Consider the following 16,334-nt stretch of genomic DNA (forward strand, 5'->3'; position numbering starts at 1 on the left):
TAAGGGAAAGTTATCCCCATTCTCTTGGGTCACCCCTACTGCCGGAACCGTACCCTCAGGGTCAGACGGTTCTGGACATACATCATACACATTTGCATCATCATGAACATTACTTGTAGATGACCCTCGGTTTCGCCACAAGTCCCAAAATAGAGGGAAGTCTCTCCCGAGAATCACGGTGTGCATTAAGGACCTTACGACGCCCACCTCATGGGTGGCAAGTCCACACGGAGTCTCAAGTTTTACAAGGGCAATAGGATACTCCTTGGTGTCCCCATGCACACACAAAAACCCCATGCGACGGCTGGTGATGGTTGTGGGATCAACCAAGCTGGAGTGCACCAGCGTAACCAAGCTCCGAGTCCAGTAGAGCTGTCACCGCAAAGTCATTCACCTTTATGTGACATAATGGTCGATCAGTCTCTGACACAGTCTCTGCAGAGCATACTGGCCGTGCGAACATCGATCTCCGCCGGGCAGAGTCACAGTCCATTGGTTCCACGCTAAGTGGACAGTTGGCGGCAATATGCCCAGGCTCACGACAGCGCCAACACAGTATGGGTCCCCGGTCCCCTTGGGGTTCTACCCGGGACCGGACTATCCAGTTGGGACTCCTCTTCTGTCCCGAATGATCCCCCTCTGGGCCGCCTCCCTTTGGGACACTTTTGACACCCCTTACATAAGGAACAGTCTTACCAGGTGCTCCGGACGACTTGCTGTTCCCGGGGTTGGAACGTCCAGGAGGCCTGGCTTGCAATAAGTCCTCCGTGGCTTTATACCGCTCGACGAGGTTCACGAGCTGTTCCACGTCCTGGGGGCCCCCTTGTCCCACCCAGCGCTGGATTGCGGGGGCCGACGAGCGGATAAATTTGTCCAGAACAACTTTTTGCACGATCTCTGCTGGGGTCGACTCCTCCGGTTGCAGCCACTTTCTCACCAGGTGGAACAGGTCGTACATCTGGGAGCGAGCTGGCAGGTGGTCCGCAAAACTCCAGTTGTGCACCCGTCGGGCCCGCACATGGGTATTCACGCCCAAGCGTGCCAGGATCTCACCCTTGAGTTTACCATAGTCCTTGGCATCTTGCTCACCGAGGTCAAAACAGGCTTTTTGAGGTTCCCCCATCAGGAAAGGCGCCACTACCTCAGCCCACTGAGGCACCGGTAACTTCTCCCTCTCTGCCACTCTTTCAAAGACAGCGAGATAGGCCTCAACGTCATCTGCGGGCGTCATCTTTTGTAAGGACGCCTGTACCGCGGTACGGGCGGTGGGAAGTGAACCAGACGACCTCTGCACACTTTGCGCCACTGCCAGGACTTGCTCTTGCAGCTGCTGGTTAGCTCGTTGTTGCTCCTGTGAGGCTAAATGGTTGGCTTCCACCAGGAGAGCATTACTTTCGGCCTGAGCTCTCATGGCCTCCTCATAGACCTTTTGCTGGGTCGCCGTCATTTGTTGCTGCTGAGCAAATGTTTGTTGTTGCTGCACGTTCATTTGTTGCTGCTGAGCCAACGTTTGTTGCTGCTGCACGTTCATTTGCACCAGCTGCTTTATCAGTTCTTCCATCTTGGCAGTGTCTGATTGCTGCGCCGTTGCAGCTTTCACCCAGGACATGGGGGTCACAGCACTCTCCAGTCAATCTCTCTTAGGCGGTTGCCCTTAGCAACGGTTCTCCAGCTGCTGCAGCAAAATGTCCATTAATTGGTGTATGTCTCTTTAAGACCGCTGCCCGCATCCAAACACCATATGTGAGGGATTAGCGTTTAGGATCGGTAGCAACCTGGGCATAAGCAGTCAGAGACAGTGACACATGGGATAAAGTCTTTAGTCCAGGCTTTGCCTGGGTTTATTTCCAAGCAAACAAAGCAAAATACAGGCCTTTACTTAAGGCCAACAGAAAGTAAATCCTGCTCGTCTGAGCACTTACTAAACATGGAGCATTCCTGTCTACACACTGGTAACCAAATGGTATCTGCGCACAGCCAGCCAGGCTCCTAGACCTGCAAAGGTCTCAGCTCTCTTTCCAGGCCCTGTAGGCCCAGGCTTTATAAGGCCTGGTACCAGCCTCACCTGGTACGTGGGAGTGGCCATCCCACCCTTCGCTTTGACCACTCCAGGAAAATCCGGCCCGGATTATGTGGCTTGGAGCCACTTACACACTACAGCGTGTCAGTAAATTAATGTTACTGACACCATACTGCCGGCTTCCTCCACCGAGCCCAGGCTGCTCGGTGGCACGTATCTGCCCAAGTGCTCCCTAAAGCCGCATAGGAGAGCATCCTAGGCGAAATATATCTGCCCTCCAGCACTTTGCTGGTCACCGTCGCACAGATGCAATTATAAGTTTAGGGCACTATTATTTCTAAAGCATAGTACTGGACCAAGGAATTGTAGCCCACCTCGAATAATGATGTGACAGGAAGTAGATTGTTTCTTTCAAAGCTTTACTGATTTACCCACATGTTACGAAAGATGTTGAAAGTTCTCTTTTATTCACCTGTGGGCACATCACAACATGCTGGCTGATATTGCCTTCAACAGTGATGCTGTGGATAGTGTTTGTGATGGTTTCCTTGAATTCATCCAGGGTATGCAGATTATTGGCGCACACTTCCTGCTTTAAATTTCTCCACAGACAAAAGTTGCACGTGGACAAGCCCAGGGAGCATGGTGGCCCTAACGTCTTGCCCACAGTTCACTCTTCCAGTCAACAGTTCATGAATCCGTGCCAATGAGTCATGGGAGGTGTGGCATTTCAGTCCCATCTTATTAGAAAAAGCAGTGCATTCTTTCTTCTGGTGTCAGTTGGTTGTAAAACTGTTCAAATATGTCCAGATAAATAGCTGATCATGGTTGATTAGAAAATTGTGCCCACCATTCGTGTTCCTAACACGGTACACCAAACGCCTATTTTCTTGTCCCGTAGTGGTGTTTCGTGAGTCAGGTGGTGGTTTTCAGAAGACCAGTACCTTATATTCTGTGAATTCACATAACCTGATAAATGAGACCACACTTCGTTCATCAAGGTACAGCAATAGGTACAAAAGTCTTCTAGCAATTATACTCAGCAACACATACACTAATTTAGGCATTTAGCTTTATCAAGTTTTTTTAGTTCCCCCACATGCTAATTAGTATGATTTCATGTTCACAGATTTCAGCCCTCGCCGACATGTTGTTTGTGATACACCAACGTGCTCCGCATTCTCCTAGGTGATTTCGGAGGGCTATTGCAATCTGCTCCTGGTTTAGCGCCATTTCTAAACGAAACTCTGAATACAACTTTTAGCAAGTGGTTTTGTTCTTTGGTACATGTTGGTGAAGGACTCTTGTGTTTCCTTAAGTGATATCCTTTCACAATAAGTATTTGCTGTTGCAGGAAGAACACCATGGGGCAGATTTATGAAGGCTTAAAGACAATCAGACTTTCTTGCCCATAGAAACCAATCACAGTGCAGCTTTCATTTCTTATATTGTTTGTTTTTTTTCTCCTTATTTGGGGGGTGGGGGAACAAGAGATGTCCTGGGCCTTGTGTCTCTGCTCCTTTAACACCCTAGCAATGCCTCGGTCTACTTGACTCTTGTCACTGAAATTTCTGGAATATAAAGACCTGAAAATACCTGATTAATTTAGCTATAGAAGGCACAATCTACATATTCCAATCGATATTTGTATGATCCAGATCACCAGACTTTGATGCTAGTGTTAATATTATATATATATATATATATATATATATATATATATATATATATATATATATATATATTAAAGCAAATTATTTACATAAAATTACTTTATTTGTGCTTACAAATTGCTCTAAAGTGATGTCCTCTAGAGCAGTGTTTCTCAACTCCAGTCCTAATGACTTAGCATAAAAAGGGTGTGCCTTGATATAGCAAAAATTGCCATGGCATGCACAGTTGCCCCTCTTTTCGTTGTTCAAAAGTTGGGATGCATGCCCATGTACAGTATAGAACATAGCATAGCAGCAGTCTCTTCCCACCACTGAGAGATAACTAAAAATTAGAGATACAGTCTAAGGGGGAAAAACCTTTTATAAATAAAGGACAGATGTCATATAATGGGCAGAAATAGCATATGTACTCATGTAGACACAGGACAGCTTATTGTGAATAATCATCTGAAAGTCCAGGTACGCTTCAAGCTACCAACTGTAGCACAAAAAACCTGTGTATCTTAATATGTGAGGCACACAGAAAAAAACAGCCAGTTTATATACTGTAAAAGTTTCCTTTTACCTCATAGCAATATCTTTTTTCTTAGCACATGATCAACATTCTAGTTTATAAGGTTATTGCACAAGAAATGTGCCTGTGGAAACACTTGTTCCTCTGCTGTTATGAATTACTTACTGCTCAGCTTCTAGGATTTGCCCAGTCAAGAATTTTGGGTATGTTGCTAGATTTATGAGCCTTGAAGCTCCTGAGCATACAAGGGCCTCTCTGCTGCTACCTTTTGTTTCTCACCAATGCTTGGGTTGCCCTGAGAGATTTCCAGTTCTTTCATAGCCCGTACCTCATGAAGCAGTGCAAATTAGGCCACAGATAAAGCATCCTGTATATTTTAAGCTCAGAACCATCAGTGTCACAGAGCCGAGAGGTAAACAGATGCCTTTGCAGTTTAATCGAGGCTATGGCCAGATGTTCCTATTCACTCTCCTGTTGTGTTCAGGACAAACATATTGTATCTACTTCACACTGACAACACACATTACCCACTGTTCTAATTGAAAAGTTGAAGTGAAGGGCAGGCTTTCTCAATACATTCTGTGACAAAATTTGATGCTGAAAAGAAAGCTAAAACAAGTATAGTGGAAAGAGCTGAACATTGCTGGCAACAGGAAAACTTTTCAGTTCACCCACTAAAGTTGCAGCAATTTTCTCTGGGCTTGGCACTTTCTGCCAGTTCATCCGCGTATTTATCTATCTGGCTGCATATAATGTATATAATGTCACGGCATGAAATGTGAAATGTCACGGCATGAAATGTGACAGCAAATAAACATTGAAGGGACACAGAGAATGAGAGTTTATGCATGACAAGGTGCAGTTATATTAGTAAGAAAGGGGAAGGGGCACTATTTGTATAGTGCCAACTTATTCTGCACCGCTTTCAGGTAATTTATTTATTACCCTCCCAGCAAGCTGGATGGATGGAAGGATGAGTCAACCTTGAACTGGCTACCTGAACCATGCAGGGATTAAACCTGCAGCCTTCAGATTGTGAGAGCTTATGACTGCATACTGCTGCCTTAACATTCTGCGTCACACGAGTAAGAGCTAATAAAGTTTTATTTTGCTTTACTGCTGCATTTAAAGAGGAAGGACACAATATTATAATTGTTCTTTTACTGTAAAATTGATATGTCCACTCAACATTTCTACTCCATTAGAATTTTTTTTAAAATCAGGGTTCTGATAGGACTTTTTATTTCCAAATCAGGAAATTAAACTGGGTTTTCCTGCTTTTATAGGTAAATAGTACTTAAAGGGGTTGTCCCGCGCCGAAACGGGTTTTGTTTTTTTTCAATAGCCCCCCCGTTCGGCGCGAGACAAACCCGATGCAGGGGTAAAAAAAAAAAACGTCCGGTACTTACCCGAATCCCGGCGCTGCTGCGACTTCGTACTTACCTTACTAAGATGGCCGCCGGGATCTTCACCCTCGGTGGACCACAGGTCTTCTGTGCGGTCCATTGCCGATTCCAGCCTCCTGATTGGCTGGAATCGGCACACGTGACGGGGCGGAGCTACGAGGAGCCGCTCTCCGGCACGAGCGGCCCCATTCAGAAGAAAGAAGACCGGACTGCGCAAGCGCGTCTAATCGGGCGATTAGACGCTGAAAATTAGACGGCACCATGGAGACGAGGACGCTAGCAACGGAACAGGTAAGTGAATAACTTCTGTATGGCTCATAATTAATGCACGATGTACATTACAAAGTGCATTAATATGGCCATACAGAAGTGTATAACCCCACTTGCTTTCGCGGGACAACCCCTTTAAGGTTTTTTTTTCATAATTAAGGTTTTAGGTACCATAGAGGTAGACTATGTGATTACTAGGACACTAGGTAGTTTCATCTCTCTTGTCCTTTGGCCCTGTCCAGGGGAACTGCATTGTTAGCAAATATGGGTTATCACAACTGGTCCAATGACAAGGCATCAGGTCTTTGGCATTATAAGGGGGTGTCCAAATTTTTACGTTTTGTTATGCACACCCTCCCCCCAATCTTTGATGCCACCACAGGGGAAATATATGACCAAGTGCAACCTCCACCAGCAGAGGGCTGCATTGTACAATTGGTCCTCTGTATGTTATTGTACCTCTGCAGCATCCACTAATTATACTGGTTTCTGGCTGTATATCGCAGGAATAAATCCGGACACAACCGCCTGTTATACTGCTGGGTTCTATTTCTAAGCCAGTATACTACATATTGACTGGTTAATGTACTTTTACAGTAGCTGTTCAGTTGACGACAAAGATTCATGTTAGTTCTAAAAAGTAGTGGAAAAATGGCTTAAAAGTCCGTATGTTGTCACTAATTTATTCATGTATCTAAGGGTAGAAGTTACCAACTGCTCTCGTTTTACTACAGCATACATCTTCTCACGTATAGGCAGAAGCGGAGTGTTCACAAACAGGTGCATATCTTAAGAAGTTTTTAAGTGGATTACTGAAGGTATACTTTTAGTATTTACCATAGATAAGTCATCTGTAACGTAATGGCGACAGAAGAATACAACACTTCGCCTGGGAAAATTAAATTTTAACCAGAGAACAAAGCATTTCTCCACACACTGTGTTTAGATGGAAATGTAGGACGGAGATTAAATATCTCTATGATCTGACTGTAGATGATTGCATGTGCCTCAGGATGTTTTTTGAGAACTACTGCATTTATTAAAAATTATAATATCTTTCTGGATATACCACTTTGCCTGTAATAAAGTGACATGTTATGATAAACTTTTGCGGCCTGAGCTCTTAAAATTCTCTTTTCAGGAGGACATTAGGTCAGTCTAGTTTCTAAGTTTTTTTGTTTTGCTTTTGCTTTTGTCTGAGAACACAATTATATCCCACATATTTGCAGTTCGGCTGCATAGATGTAGGATTCCCAGGCTTTGGTTTAGGAAGTCCTTGAAGAATATATAATTAAAGGGATTGTTCTAGAGTTTGAAGTTATCCCCTATCCACAGGATAAGGGGATAACTTGCAGATCAGTGGGGGTCTCACTGTTGAGAATCCTGCCGATCTTGAGAATAGGACTCCTCTGTCCCATTCTCCTGCCACTGCGGAGGTCGCTTCTTCCCCCCGTAGCGACGTCAGCATGAAGAGAACTCTGACCGAGAATGTGTTGTCAGCGTTCCATTCTATTCAATAGGGCTGCTGAAAATACTTGAGTGGTGCCGCTCAGTTATCTCAGCAGTCCAGTGAAAGTGAATGGAGCTCTGGTGCACTTGCTCAACCAGAGCCCCATTCACGGGATGCAGTGACCCCGCAGTGACAAGAGAACGGGACATGGGACCCCTGTTCTTGAGTTTGGTGGGGATCTCAGTGATGAGATTCAACAAGTTATTCTCTATCCCGTGGATAAAGGATATCTTCAAATTCTGGAACAATCCCTTTAAATATTCATTGGTTTAAAGATTGTACTTCCTCTTACAGCTGCCCACAGCAATCCGGTATAATCCACATAGCATCCCACCAAGGTAATGGTTTCAAAGTTGTTCACATATATAAAGGGAATTTGCACAATTAAATCCTAGCACTTTGTGCTTCACTGTACTCAGTTGTTTATTTTAGCAAAGCTCTTACTTATTGTTCTATACAACAAAGAACATCTTCTGCTCCAAGGAGCAGAAGTGCAGAATCTCCCTATGCTGTGGAACATCTTGTCATATTAATCAATGCAACAAAGGACATTTTGAAAAGACTGGTCTACAAATAGATGCAATAAAAGGTAATATTTCATATTACAATGTGTGATCACATAAGAAAGCAGAGTGTGATTAAAGAATCCTGCTATGTATGGAAGATATGAGGAAGAAAAGAGAGAATTTGGAAATAGTGTTTGTAATCAAATAAATATGTAAGGATATTGCTTGATATTCTATATTCAATGCAAAAACACACATCACACATATAGGAAATCTTTTAATCATGACAGTACTGGTAAAAGCCCATTTATATCTACACCGGACGTTCCATTCGAGCAGATCCAGTAGAAAATCTTGGACAAAATAGCACAGCATGTCCTGTAAAATGCGCGTCGGAATGCTGTAAGAGAGACAGACCCCATTATAGTCAATGGGTCTGTTCGGCCCCAGTATAGGAGTGATAAGGACCCGATATGGCAAATACTTAAAGTAATCCAGCACAATGCTCTGCAGTAAGTACTCTGGCACAGATCGTTTATTTTAGGCCAATTTAAAAAAAAATAGATAATTGTTCAGGTTTTAATAAAATTGAATAAGTGTGCAGGATAATCGTTTGTGACGTTTTCTATTACTTGAAAAAAAAAAAAAGCATGTAAAAAGACAGTATTTTTTTTCTAATAGCTACATGCATTGTTTAGATGGGTGGCTTATTTTTATTCGTCCACTGAATTGAATTGGCTAAGCCTGTAGTACTTAATGCCCATTTAGACCCAACGATTCTCGCTCAAAAATTCGCTCAAAGCCGTCTTTCGAGCGATAATCGTTGTGCCTAACTGCACTGACATTGTGCAGTTTTCGTTAACGATTCGCTCATCGCTGTCTATCAGCAAGCTGGAAGACAGAGATGCAGTATATAAGAGAGCAGCACCAGGCAATGTTGTATTGTAAAAATCACATGATAAATCCAGCACAATCCATGTGTCTTCAGTAGAAAGAATCTTTATTCCCAAAACGACCAGATTACAGCAACGTTCTCAGCTTGAGAAAGACTCTACCTTTGTGAGTCGAAAAGTTGCTGTAATCTGGTCGTTTTGGGAATAAAGATTCTTTCTACTGAAGACACATGGATTGTGCTGGATTTATCATGTGATTTTTACAATACAACATCGCCTGGTGCTGCTCTCTTATATACTGCATCTCTGGATTTCTTGAGGACGTTGGTCCAGTCCTTTGGAGAAGCCTGCGCCTATGTGCTTTCTACATTGAGTAAAAAAAGAAAAAAAACCCTCCTGAGTAGGATTTGTCGGTGAGTGCTGCTGCCTATACATTGCTTGTTTTCCAGCAAGCTGAAAGACAATGATGGGTCTTATCAGTGCCGCGCACTGAGTTCTCAGCGGGATACCACTTATACTATTGTTTCAGCTGGTATCCTGGAACACAGCAGAAGTATGCAGAAGACAAGCGGTCCAGCCATCTTCTGCATACCCCGCACGGAACGCTCAGTTGTATACCAGCTGAGCACTCTGTGAACACAGAAGGAATATGCAGAAGACAGCGCTCCAGCAGTGTTCTGCAAACCTCACTCGGAGCTTCCACCTGTATACCAGCTGAGTGCTCCGAGAACACAGCAGGAGTATGTAAAAGACAGCACTCCAGCTGTCTGCTGCATACCTCGCTTGGAGAGCTCAGCTGTATCCCAGCTGAGTGCTTCAAGAACACAGCAGGAGTATGTAGAAAACAGCGCTCCAGGTGTCTGCTGCATAACCCGCTCAGAGCGCTCAGCTGTATATCAGCTGACCGCTCCGAGAACACAGCAGGAGTATGCAGAAGACAGTGCTCCAGCTGTGTTCTGCATACCCCGCTCGGAGCGCTCAGCTGTATAACAGCTGAGCGCGTCAAGAAGACAATAGCTGTATGCAGAAGATAGCGGACCCACTTGTCTTCTGAATACAGAATGAGTCTTTATTTACACACTTATGCAAAGTGAACGCTCAAAACTGTCACTCAAACTGCTGTTTGAGCGAATTTTGGGCGATCATCTTGCCGTGTAAATGAACATAACGATTATTGTTCAAAAGATGACTTTTGAGCAATAATCGTTGTGTCTAAATGGGCCTTTAGAAGGGCATTCTGAATACGATCATACTCAGATGTATACATTGAAGAGGCTGCAGCACAGTGGCCCCATCAGTCAGCTGATCGGAGGAGATCTCAAGCACTAGCACCCACCAATTACATATTGGTGGCCTGCATATAGGCCATTAATTTTAAAAGTTTAGATAACCTCTTTACGTCTGTATGGATTTTTAGGCTCTGAATGTAAAGAATGTTATAATTAAATGACTGCAAATCTTAAAAGTTAAGATCCTGTAAATGATCAGAAGTTGGAATAAAGTTGGAATAAAAAGGGCATTAGAAAGCTACATTACTTTTCCTTATATCGTGAATAAGCTCTATTTACATGAGCAGGAAAATGAAAGTGTCCCCCCACCTGAGCTTATCCAACACCTGAGTTTTAGACCGACTGCACACAACTGGATCGGAATCCGCATGTTGGAGTCCTCAGTGGAATCCGACCCTGTGCCCAGCTGGCATCTGCACATACCTGCTTTTCTTCTTCGCCGGCTGTACTGTGAATGGTCCACACGGCGAGCCATCAAACAGGCGCATTACAGTTTTTTCCCCCTAAATCCCGGCTTTTCCCACATCGTCGCTAGGCGATGACCTGGAATGTTATTGTGGAAGGGCCGCAGGTCGGAATCCACACAGAAATAGTGCATGCTTGGATTTTTCCTCTGCGAGAGTAAAATCGCAATTGATTTCCGCTTGTGTAGAGGAAAAAGCGTTATACCATAGCATGCTATGGGTGGTATTTGCTGCCGGTGGACTTTGTTTGACGCTCGCTCCGAAATCCGCAATGCAGAGCCACCCGTGTGCAGCCAGCCTAAACCTGATCAGATGCATTTCATTAAATCTGTAGAGCATTTCTCTGTGGTACATAGAATCCAAGTTTAGAGGTTAACATAACGTCTAAAAATATGACGGATAAAAGCAGACAAAAAACCATGAAGCAGAACCAGAATTGTAATTAAACACTTGCAGACTTTTCAAGTGAAGATCAATACGTGTGAAACATAAATATGCATCTCAGTGGATTAAATATACCATAAATACAGAGGAAACACATTTATTTCATGGCACTTTTGCCAACCACCCGCCCCCCCCCCCAAAAAAAAAGAGAAACAACAACAAAAAAACAACAACTATTTACTGTACCTGTGAAAGCCATTCTTCATCGTCCTGGCCACTGTGGTCTGAGGCCAAGCTATCATAAGAGCCATGTCGTGTGAGGGGACCAGGACTTCCAGGTGGTACCACTGCAAAAAAAAAAAAATCATTATTTCAGGATTATAAAGTTAAGTGAAGCTACATAAGGCTGACCTAAAGCAGCTTCTCAAGCAGATGACTGACATGGATTGAGCATCACAAACTACTTCAAAATGCTACAGCTAGCCGGATACAGTCAAATCTAGTATTACATAGTGATCATTCAAATGAATGGCAGTCAATGTATTACAAGCATGGGATGGGTCCACCACATTGTTGTTAGTGGCTCTCATAGAGGGGGTTCAGATGTTCATATTTTAAACTTCCTTTAATGTATCACCCAGCCTGAGATATTTCCTTAACCCTTTCCAATCCACTGTCTGACGTCTAAAGACATTATGATTTAAGGTTGTACAGCTCCGATGTTGGTAGATGTCCATTGGGGGTTCTCTTACTGTATATTGCCAGCCTCTCTGCTGTCGGAGCCTATCCAACGTGTCACCTCATGCAGTACTGGCTTTAGCCAGCATATAGCGCCGTTGTATAACAGCAGAAAAAGAGTAAGCCCCCTAGGAAAACCAGGATAGAAATTGGATTGGAAAGGGTTAAAGTTGTCGATGGATATTAAGACCTTCTCAGAAATTAGCAGACAATGACTATTCTTTTCAGAAATTTATTTTTTATCTTATCAGAAGCTGATCTTCATACTTTCATCCTGCAACAATACTTAAGCTGATACCTTCAAGTCAGGATCCTAAATAACTGCTGTGAAAGGTAAGGAATGCATTACAGTTTCTGTATTGACCCTTAATCAGGCTAATGAAACTAGTTTGGATGGCACACAATTATAATATACAAATGCAGAGGGGAGGGAGGGCACCCCTCTTGATCTAAATAAATGTTCACACACAGAAATTTGAGACTTAAAATAACACAAGACAATCTGAGTAAGAGATAAATACTAAATCAGTCCACAGAGCTGAGGAATGTGACAGTTTTATGATGTCTGTTATCTCTACTGCAAATAGAAAAAGATGGAAACGGACTGCACATAGAAGAAGATGGAAACACTACCTCTATCTACAGCACCGCCTATTGGATGGCAACATTCTTACAATCAATTTCTGAATTTTTATGAAAAAACAAACAATGATTGCGAAGAAGACACCCATATTGACCTCCTTCAGACCTTTTTATAATCTCTACTTATGCAAGAATTCCAGGCTGAGGTTCATTCCATTCTTGAGGGTGTCAAACGTGGCCATAAATGTATACTCCTAAATTCTTCTGTGGCACTGTGATTTGAAGTTGCCCTTCAGTATGATAACTCTCATCTGCTCTATGCCATGTCCGTGACCACAAAAATGTTTTGCCCCAAGTAATTCCGCCTTTTCCTCTCCAATTGAGTGGTGATGAGATCTCATCCTGACTCTCAGTTTTTGTTCTGTTTCCCCGATATAAAGCCCCCCAACAGGTCATTTCCTGCACCGGATCAGGTACACATGTATTTTTGTTAGCCAATAAAAGGTATCATATCTGCAAGATGACTTGGTTTTTCTTACTGAGAACTATCACACTTAGTTACTCGACTGCCTAACACCGTACTAAACCTTTTTTTCATAGTGTAAGCAAGCGGGGGTACACTTGCTACTGGATCGCCAACCTTTTAGACTGGAGTGGCCACCAACCATGCAGAAATGCTCAGGACATGTAAATTCTTTTCATAATCTGGCGCCTGCCAGCTTTTATTCCATATCACACAGGTATCTCATACATGGCACACAGAGTCCATAAACACCCCACATGGGTGTGAGGTTAGGGTTGTCGTCCCTGTCAACCTCGGGCCTTTGCTGGTCCAATACAAAATCCATAAAGACCCCATCTGGGTGTGAGGTTAGGGTTGTCGTCCCTGTCAATCTCGGGCCTTTGCAGGTCCACCTTGGACCACCAGCCTGCAGCACCTCAACTCTGCTGTGCTGTCAATTTCCTCTTTGCTTCTGGCAGGAACTGGCTAATATGCAACCAATTCCTGCTACACCTATCAGATGTTAACCCTCTCTTTCCCTTTCCAGGTATCAACTGCCTATTTAGCCTCTGCAGGTCATTCTGTGTAATGCACCACTACAATAGTTTCTGTATTTCTTCAGCAATCTTTACATAGTGCATGCGTTAAAGAAACAAGGATTCACCTGGTGACAGTGGTCATTTTTGAGGGCTTCTACTGCCTTTTTTAACAAAACCACTAACATGCCATCCACTTGTTTCATAGTAGAACATGCTAGCGTCCATGGAAAGCCTACTTTTTGCTTAATCTGTATACTGAACTAGACTGAGTTTATATAAACAACCAATTAAACATGAAAATGTTTTACAGCTACTGTCAAGTAAAGGATGTTTTGTTAATTTTCTGCAACACTGATTTCTATATCTCCTACTGGAAAATTTCTCCAACATTTCAGGCTATCTCCCTAGTGCTAAACCACTTTGATTGAGGTCCGCAGAGTGAATGTAAGATATAGTAGTTTCATCTTGAATACTGATGTGTTTGTTACAACAGTCCAGAAAACATATTATTTGGCAGTTAGAAATGATCTTCACCTTAAACCTCATGAGACTATAAAGTGAATTCTCTTATCATCCCATAATCTTGACATTAGAGTCACTAATGTCATCAATGAGGCATGAGGCACAACAAGTAATCAGTCCATTGACAATGGTCATGAGTGCAAGAACATCACCAATCAACTAATCATTGTACTTTTGTATGTATGTTGGGATATAGAGGGTGTACAATTGCATTTAATAGAATAGCACTCAATGACTTGAAATTCTTATATTACATTTACTTGTTCGAATCACACAAAAAAGTTGAAACTTAATCATTGAAATGCTCATCAATGTACACATTATTTCTATCACACTTCTGCAACAGGCATGCATACCCATGCAGACTCTCATAAAATCACATGCCGGCTGAAGCATGGATATTTCCAGGCGGCATGCACACACCAGTATTGTTTTCTGCTTCCTGTTTTCTTAGTTCTTCAGAGAAACTGAATATAGTCCATTCCAAACAGGAGGAAAAAATCTGTGCGTGTACGGTCTCATGCCTCCTTCAATTAAAATGTTCTGGCGGCAAGTTCACAAGAGGGGCAGCAGTGTTAAAACTTAACCATGGAAGAGCATGATCCAGTATTCAAAGTATAAAAAAGTAAAACAGTATCCGTCTGTTAAAAAGAGTAAAGCTAATACACTGATTCAAGAGAAATTGGCTACTGTGCAAACTGTGGCAACTTTTATTAGACCATGAAGTTGATCTCCTAAGAATGTTAGTACATTTAATGAAAAAGCTTTTACACCAGAATATCCCAGTAGACTTATAAAAATTGCAAAAGTTGTGGCACACTGCAACTGGGCTATTTAGAAAAATGATCTTAGGACCAAAAGGACAACATGTGTATTAGAGAATCACAAAATATACCAGCTTATACAATCTTATAAAAATAAGCCAATATGTATGCGAATACACTTAGTGATCGTAAGGGTGAACACTTTCCTGCCAGCAAACCAACTCACAAATATCATATTCATATGTGCTTAAACACAATAAACCCCATTCAATTCCACGGCACATGTATTCAAAACATACCTTTGGTAAATTGACACTTGAAACACATGAGCTCCAAACAGGGCCAGTTTTAGGCCCAATGTCCATGGGCAAATTTGATCTGCGGAATCTGCACGGGGCACCCTCGGGGGAGAACTGCAAATCAAACTGCCCATAGAGATGCATGGGCATCCACAAATGAATTAAAATATGTGGATTTGTTTTGTGGACCTTTTGGTCCGGAAAACAAATCACAACATGCTCCATTTTTGTGCGGTTCCTGCATGGACAGCTTCCATTGAAGTCAGCAAAAAAGAAGGCTAAGAGGAGACTTAAAAGGGTTGTCCCGAGAAAGCAAGTGGGGTTAAGCACTTCTGTATGGCCATATTAATGCACTTTGTAATATACATCGTGCATTAAATATGAGCCGTACAGAAGTTATTCACTCACTTTTCTCCGTCCTCGCGCTGTCTCTGCATCCCCGTCGCCATGGAGCCGTCTAATTTCTTCCTCAGCAGTCTGTTTTAGACGCGCTTGCACAGTCTGTACTCTCCCCGCTGTGAACGAGCCGCTCCAGCGCGCCCGCGCGATACAGCTCGTCTGCGCATGCGCAGACGAGCTATCACTGCACGGGAGCGGCGTTTCATTCATTACAAGTGAACACCTCCACCGATGACGTCAGTCACCTGCTCACTTGACCTGCGTCTCGGGAGCGTGCATGAAAGCCTCCTGGAAGCGCGGTGCACCGTGGAACGCACCCTGGGACATCACAGGCGCCATCTTGGAAGAAGAACTTTATAAGTTATTATTTCTTCAAAACGGTAAGTAGGAAGCGGTTTATAACCGCTTTAAAGGGCTGCTTTATGCCGGGGGGTGACAGGGGGAATGGGCTAATTGAAAATTTTGAGGTTTTGGCTCGGGACAACCCCTTTAATAGCGGTCTACAAATATTTGAAGGGCTGTCACAGTGCAGAGGGATCAGCCCTATTCTCATTTGTACAAGGAAAGACTAGAAGCAATGGGATGAAACTGAAAGGGCAGAGACACAAATTAGATATTAGAAAAAAACTTTCTGACAGTGAGGATGATCAATGAGTGGAACAGGTTACCTCTGGAGGTGCTGAGTTCTCCTTCAGTGGAAGTGTTCAAACAAAGGCTGGACAGATACCTGTCTGGGATGATTTAGTGAATCCTGCACTGAACAGGCGGTTGGACCCGATGACCCTGGAGGTCCCTTCCAACTCTACCATTTTATGATTCTATGATCCACGGCACACCCACAGCTGACTCTGCGGACGAGCCACGGATCCGCGGGAAGGCAAGAGATTAAAAAAAAACAAAAAAACTGTACTGTGCATATCCGATGGCAACCATGAGGACCATGCACAGTAGTACGAACCCGCAGATGGAGGGATCGATCATAACACTCAAGCGCAGTAGGAGGACAGTCAGTAGTTTGTCTGCATGTATTATTATCAGTCTGATATAGCTTAAGCAATTG

General features: G+C 43.3%; 1 protein-coding gene across 3 annotated transcripts in view; it reads right to left on the bottom strand.

Annotated features, from left to right (window-relative positions):
- Positions 1-16,334, bottom strand: part of BCAS3 (BCAS3 microtubule associated cell migration factor) — a 1,118,574-nt gene that overhangs the window by 551,677 nt on the left and 550,563 nt on the right. For all 3 annotated transcript variants that reach the window (XM_066575105.1, XM_066575107.1, XM_066575106.1), the window contains exon 20: positions 11,176-11,276. In XM_066575105.1, the coding sequence (XP_066431202.1) occupies positions 11,176-11,276 (101 nt within the window). The remainder of the gene's footprint in view (positions 1-11,175; positions 11,277-16,334) is intronic.

The sequence above is a fragment of the Eleutherodactylus coqui genome, chromosome 1 (assembly GCF_035609145.1).
Source record: "Eleutherodactylus coqui strain aEleCoq1 chromosome 1, aEleCoq1.hap1, whole genome shotgun sequence".
Classification (NCBI taxonomy): domain Eukaryota; kingdom Metazoa; phylum Chordata; class Amphibia; order Anura; family Eleutherodactylidae; genus Eleutherodactylus; species Eleutherodactylus coqui.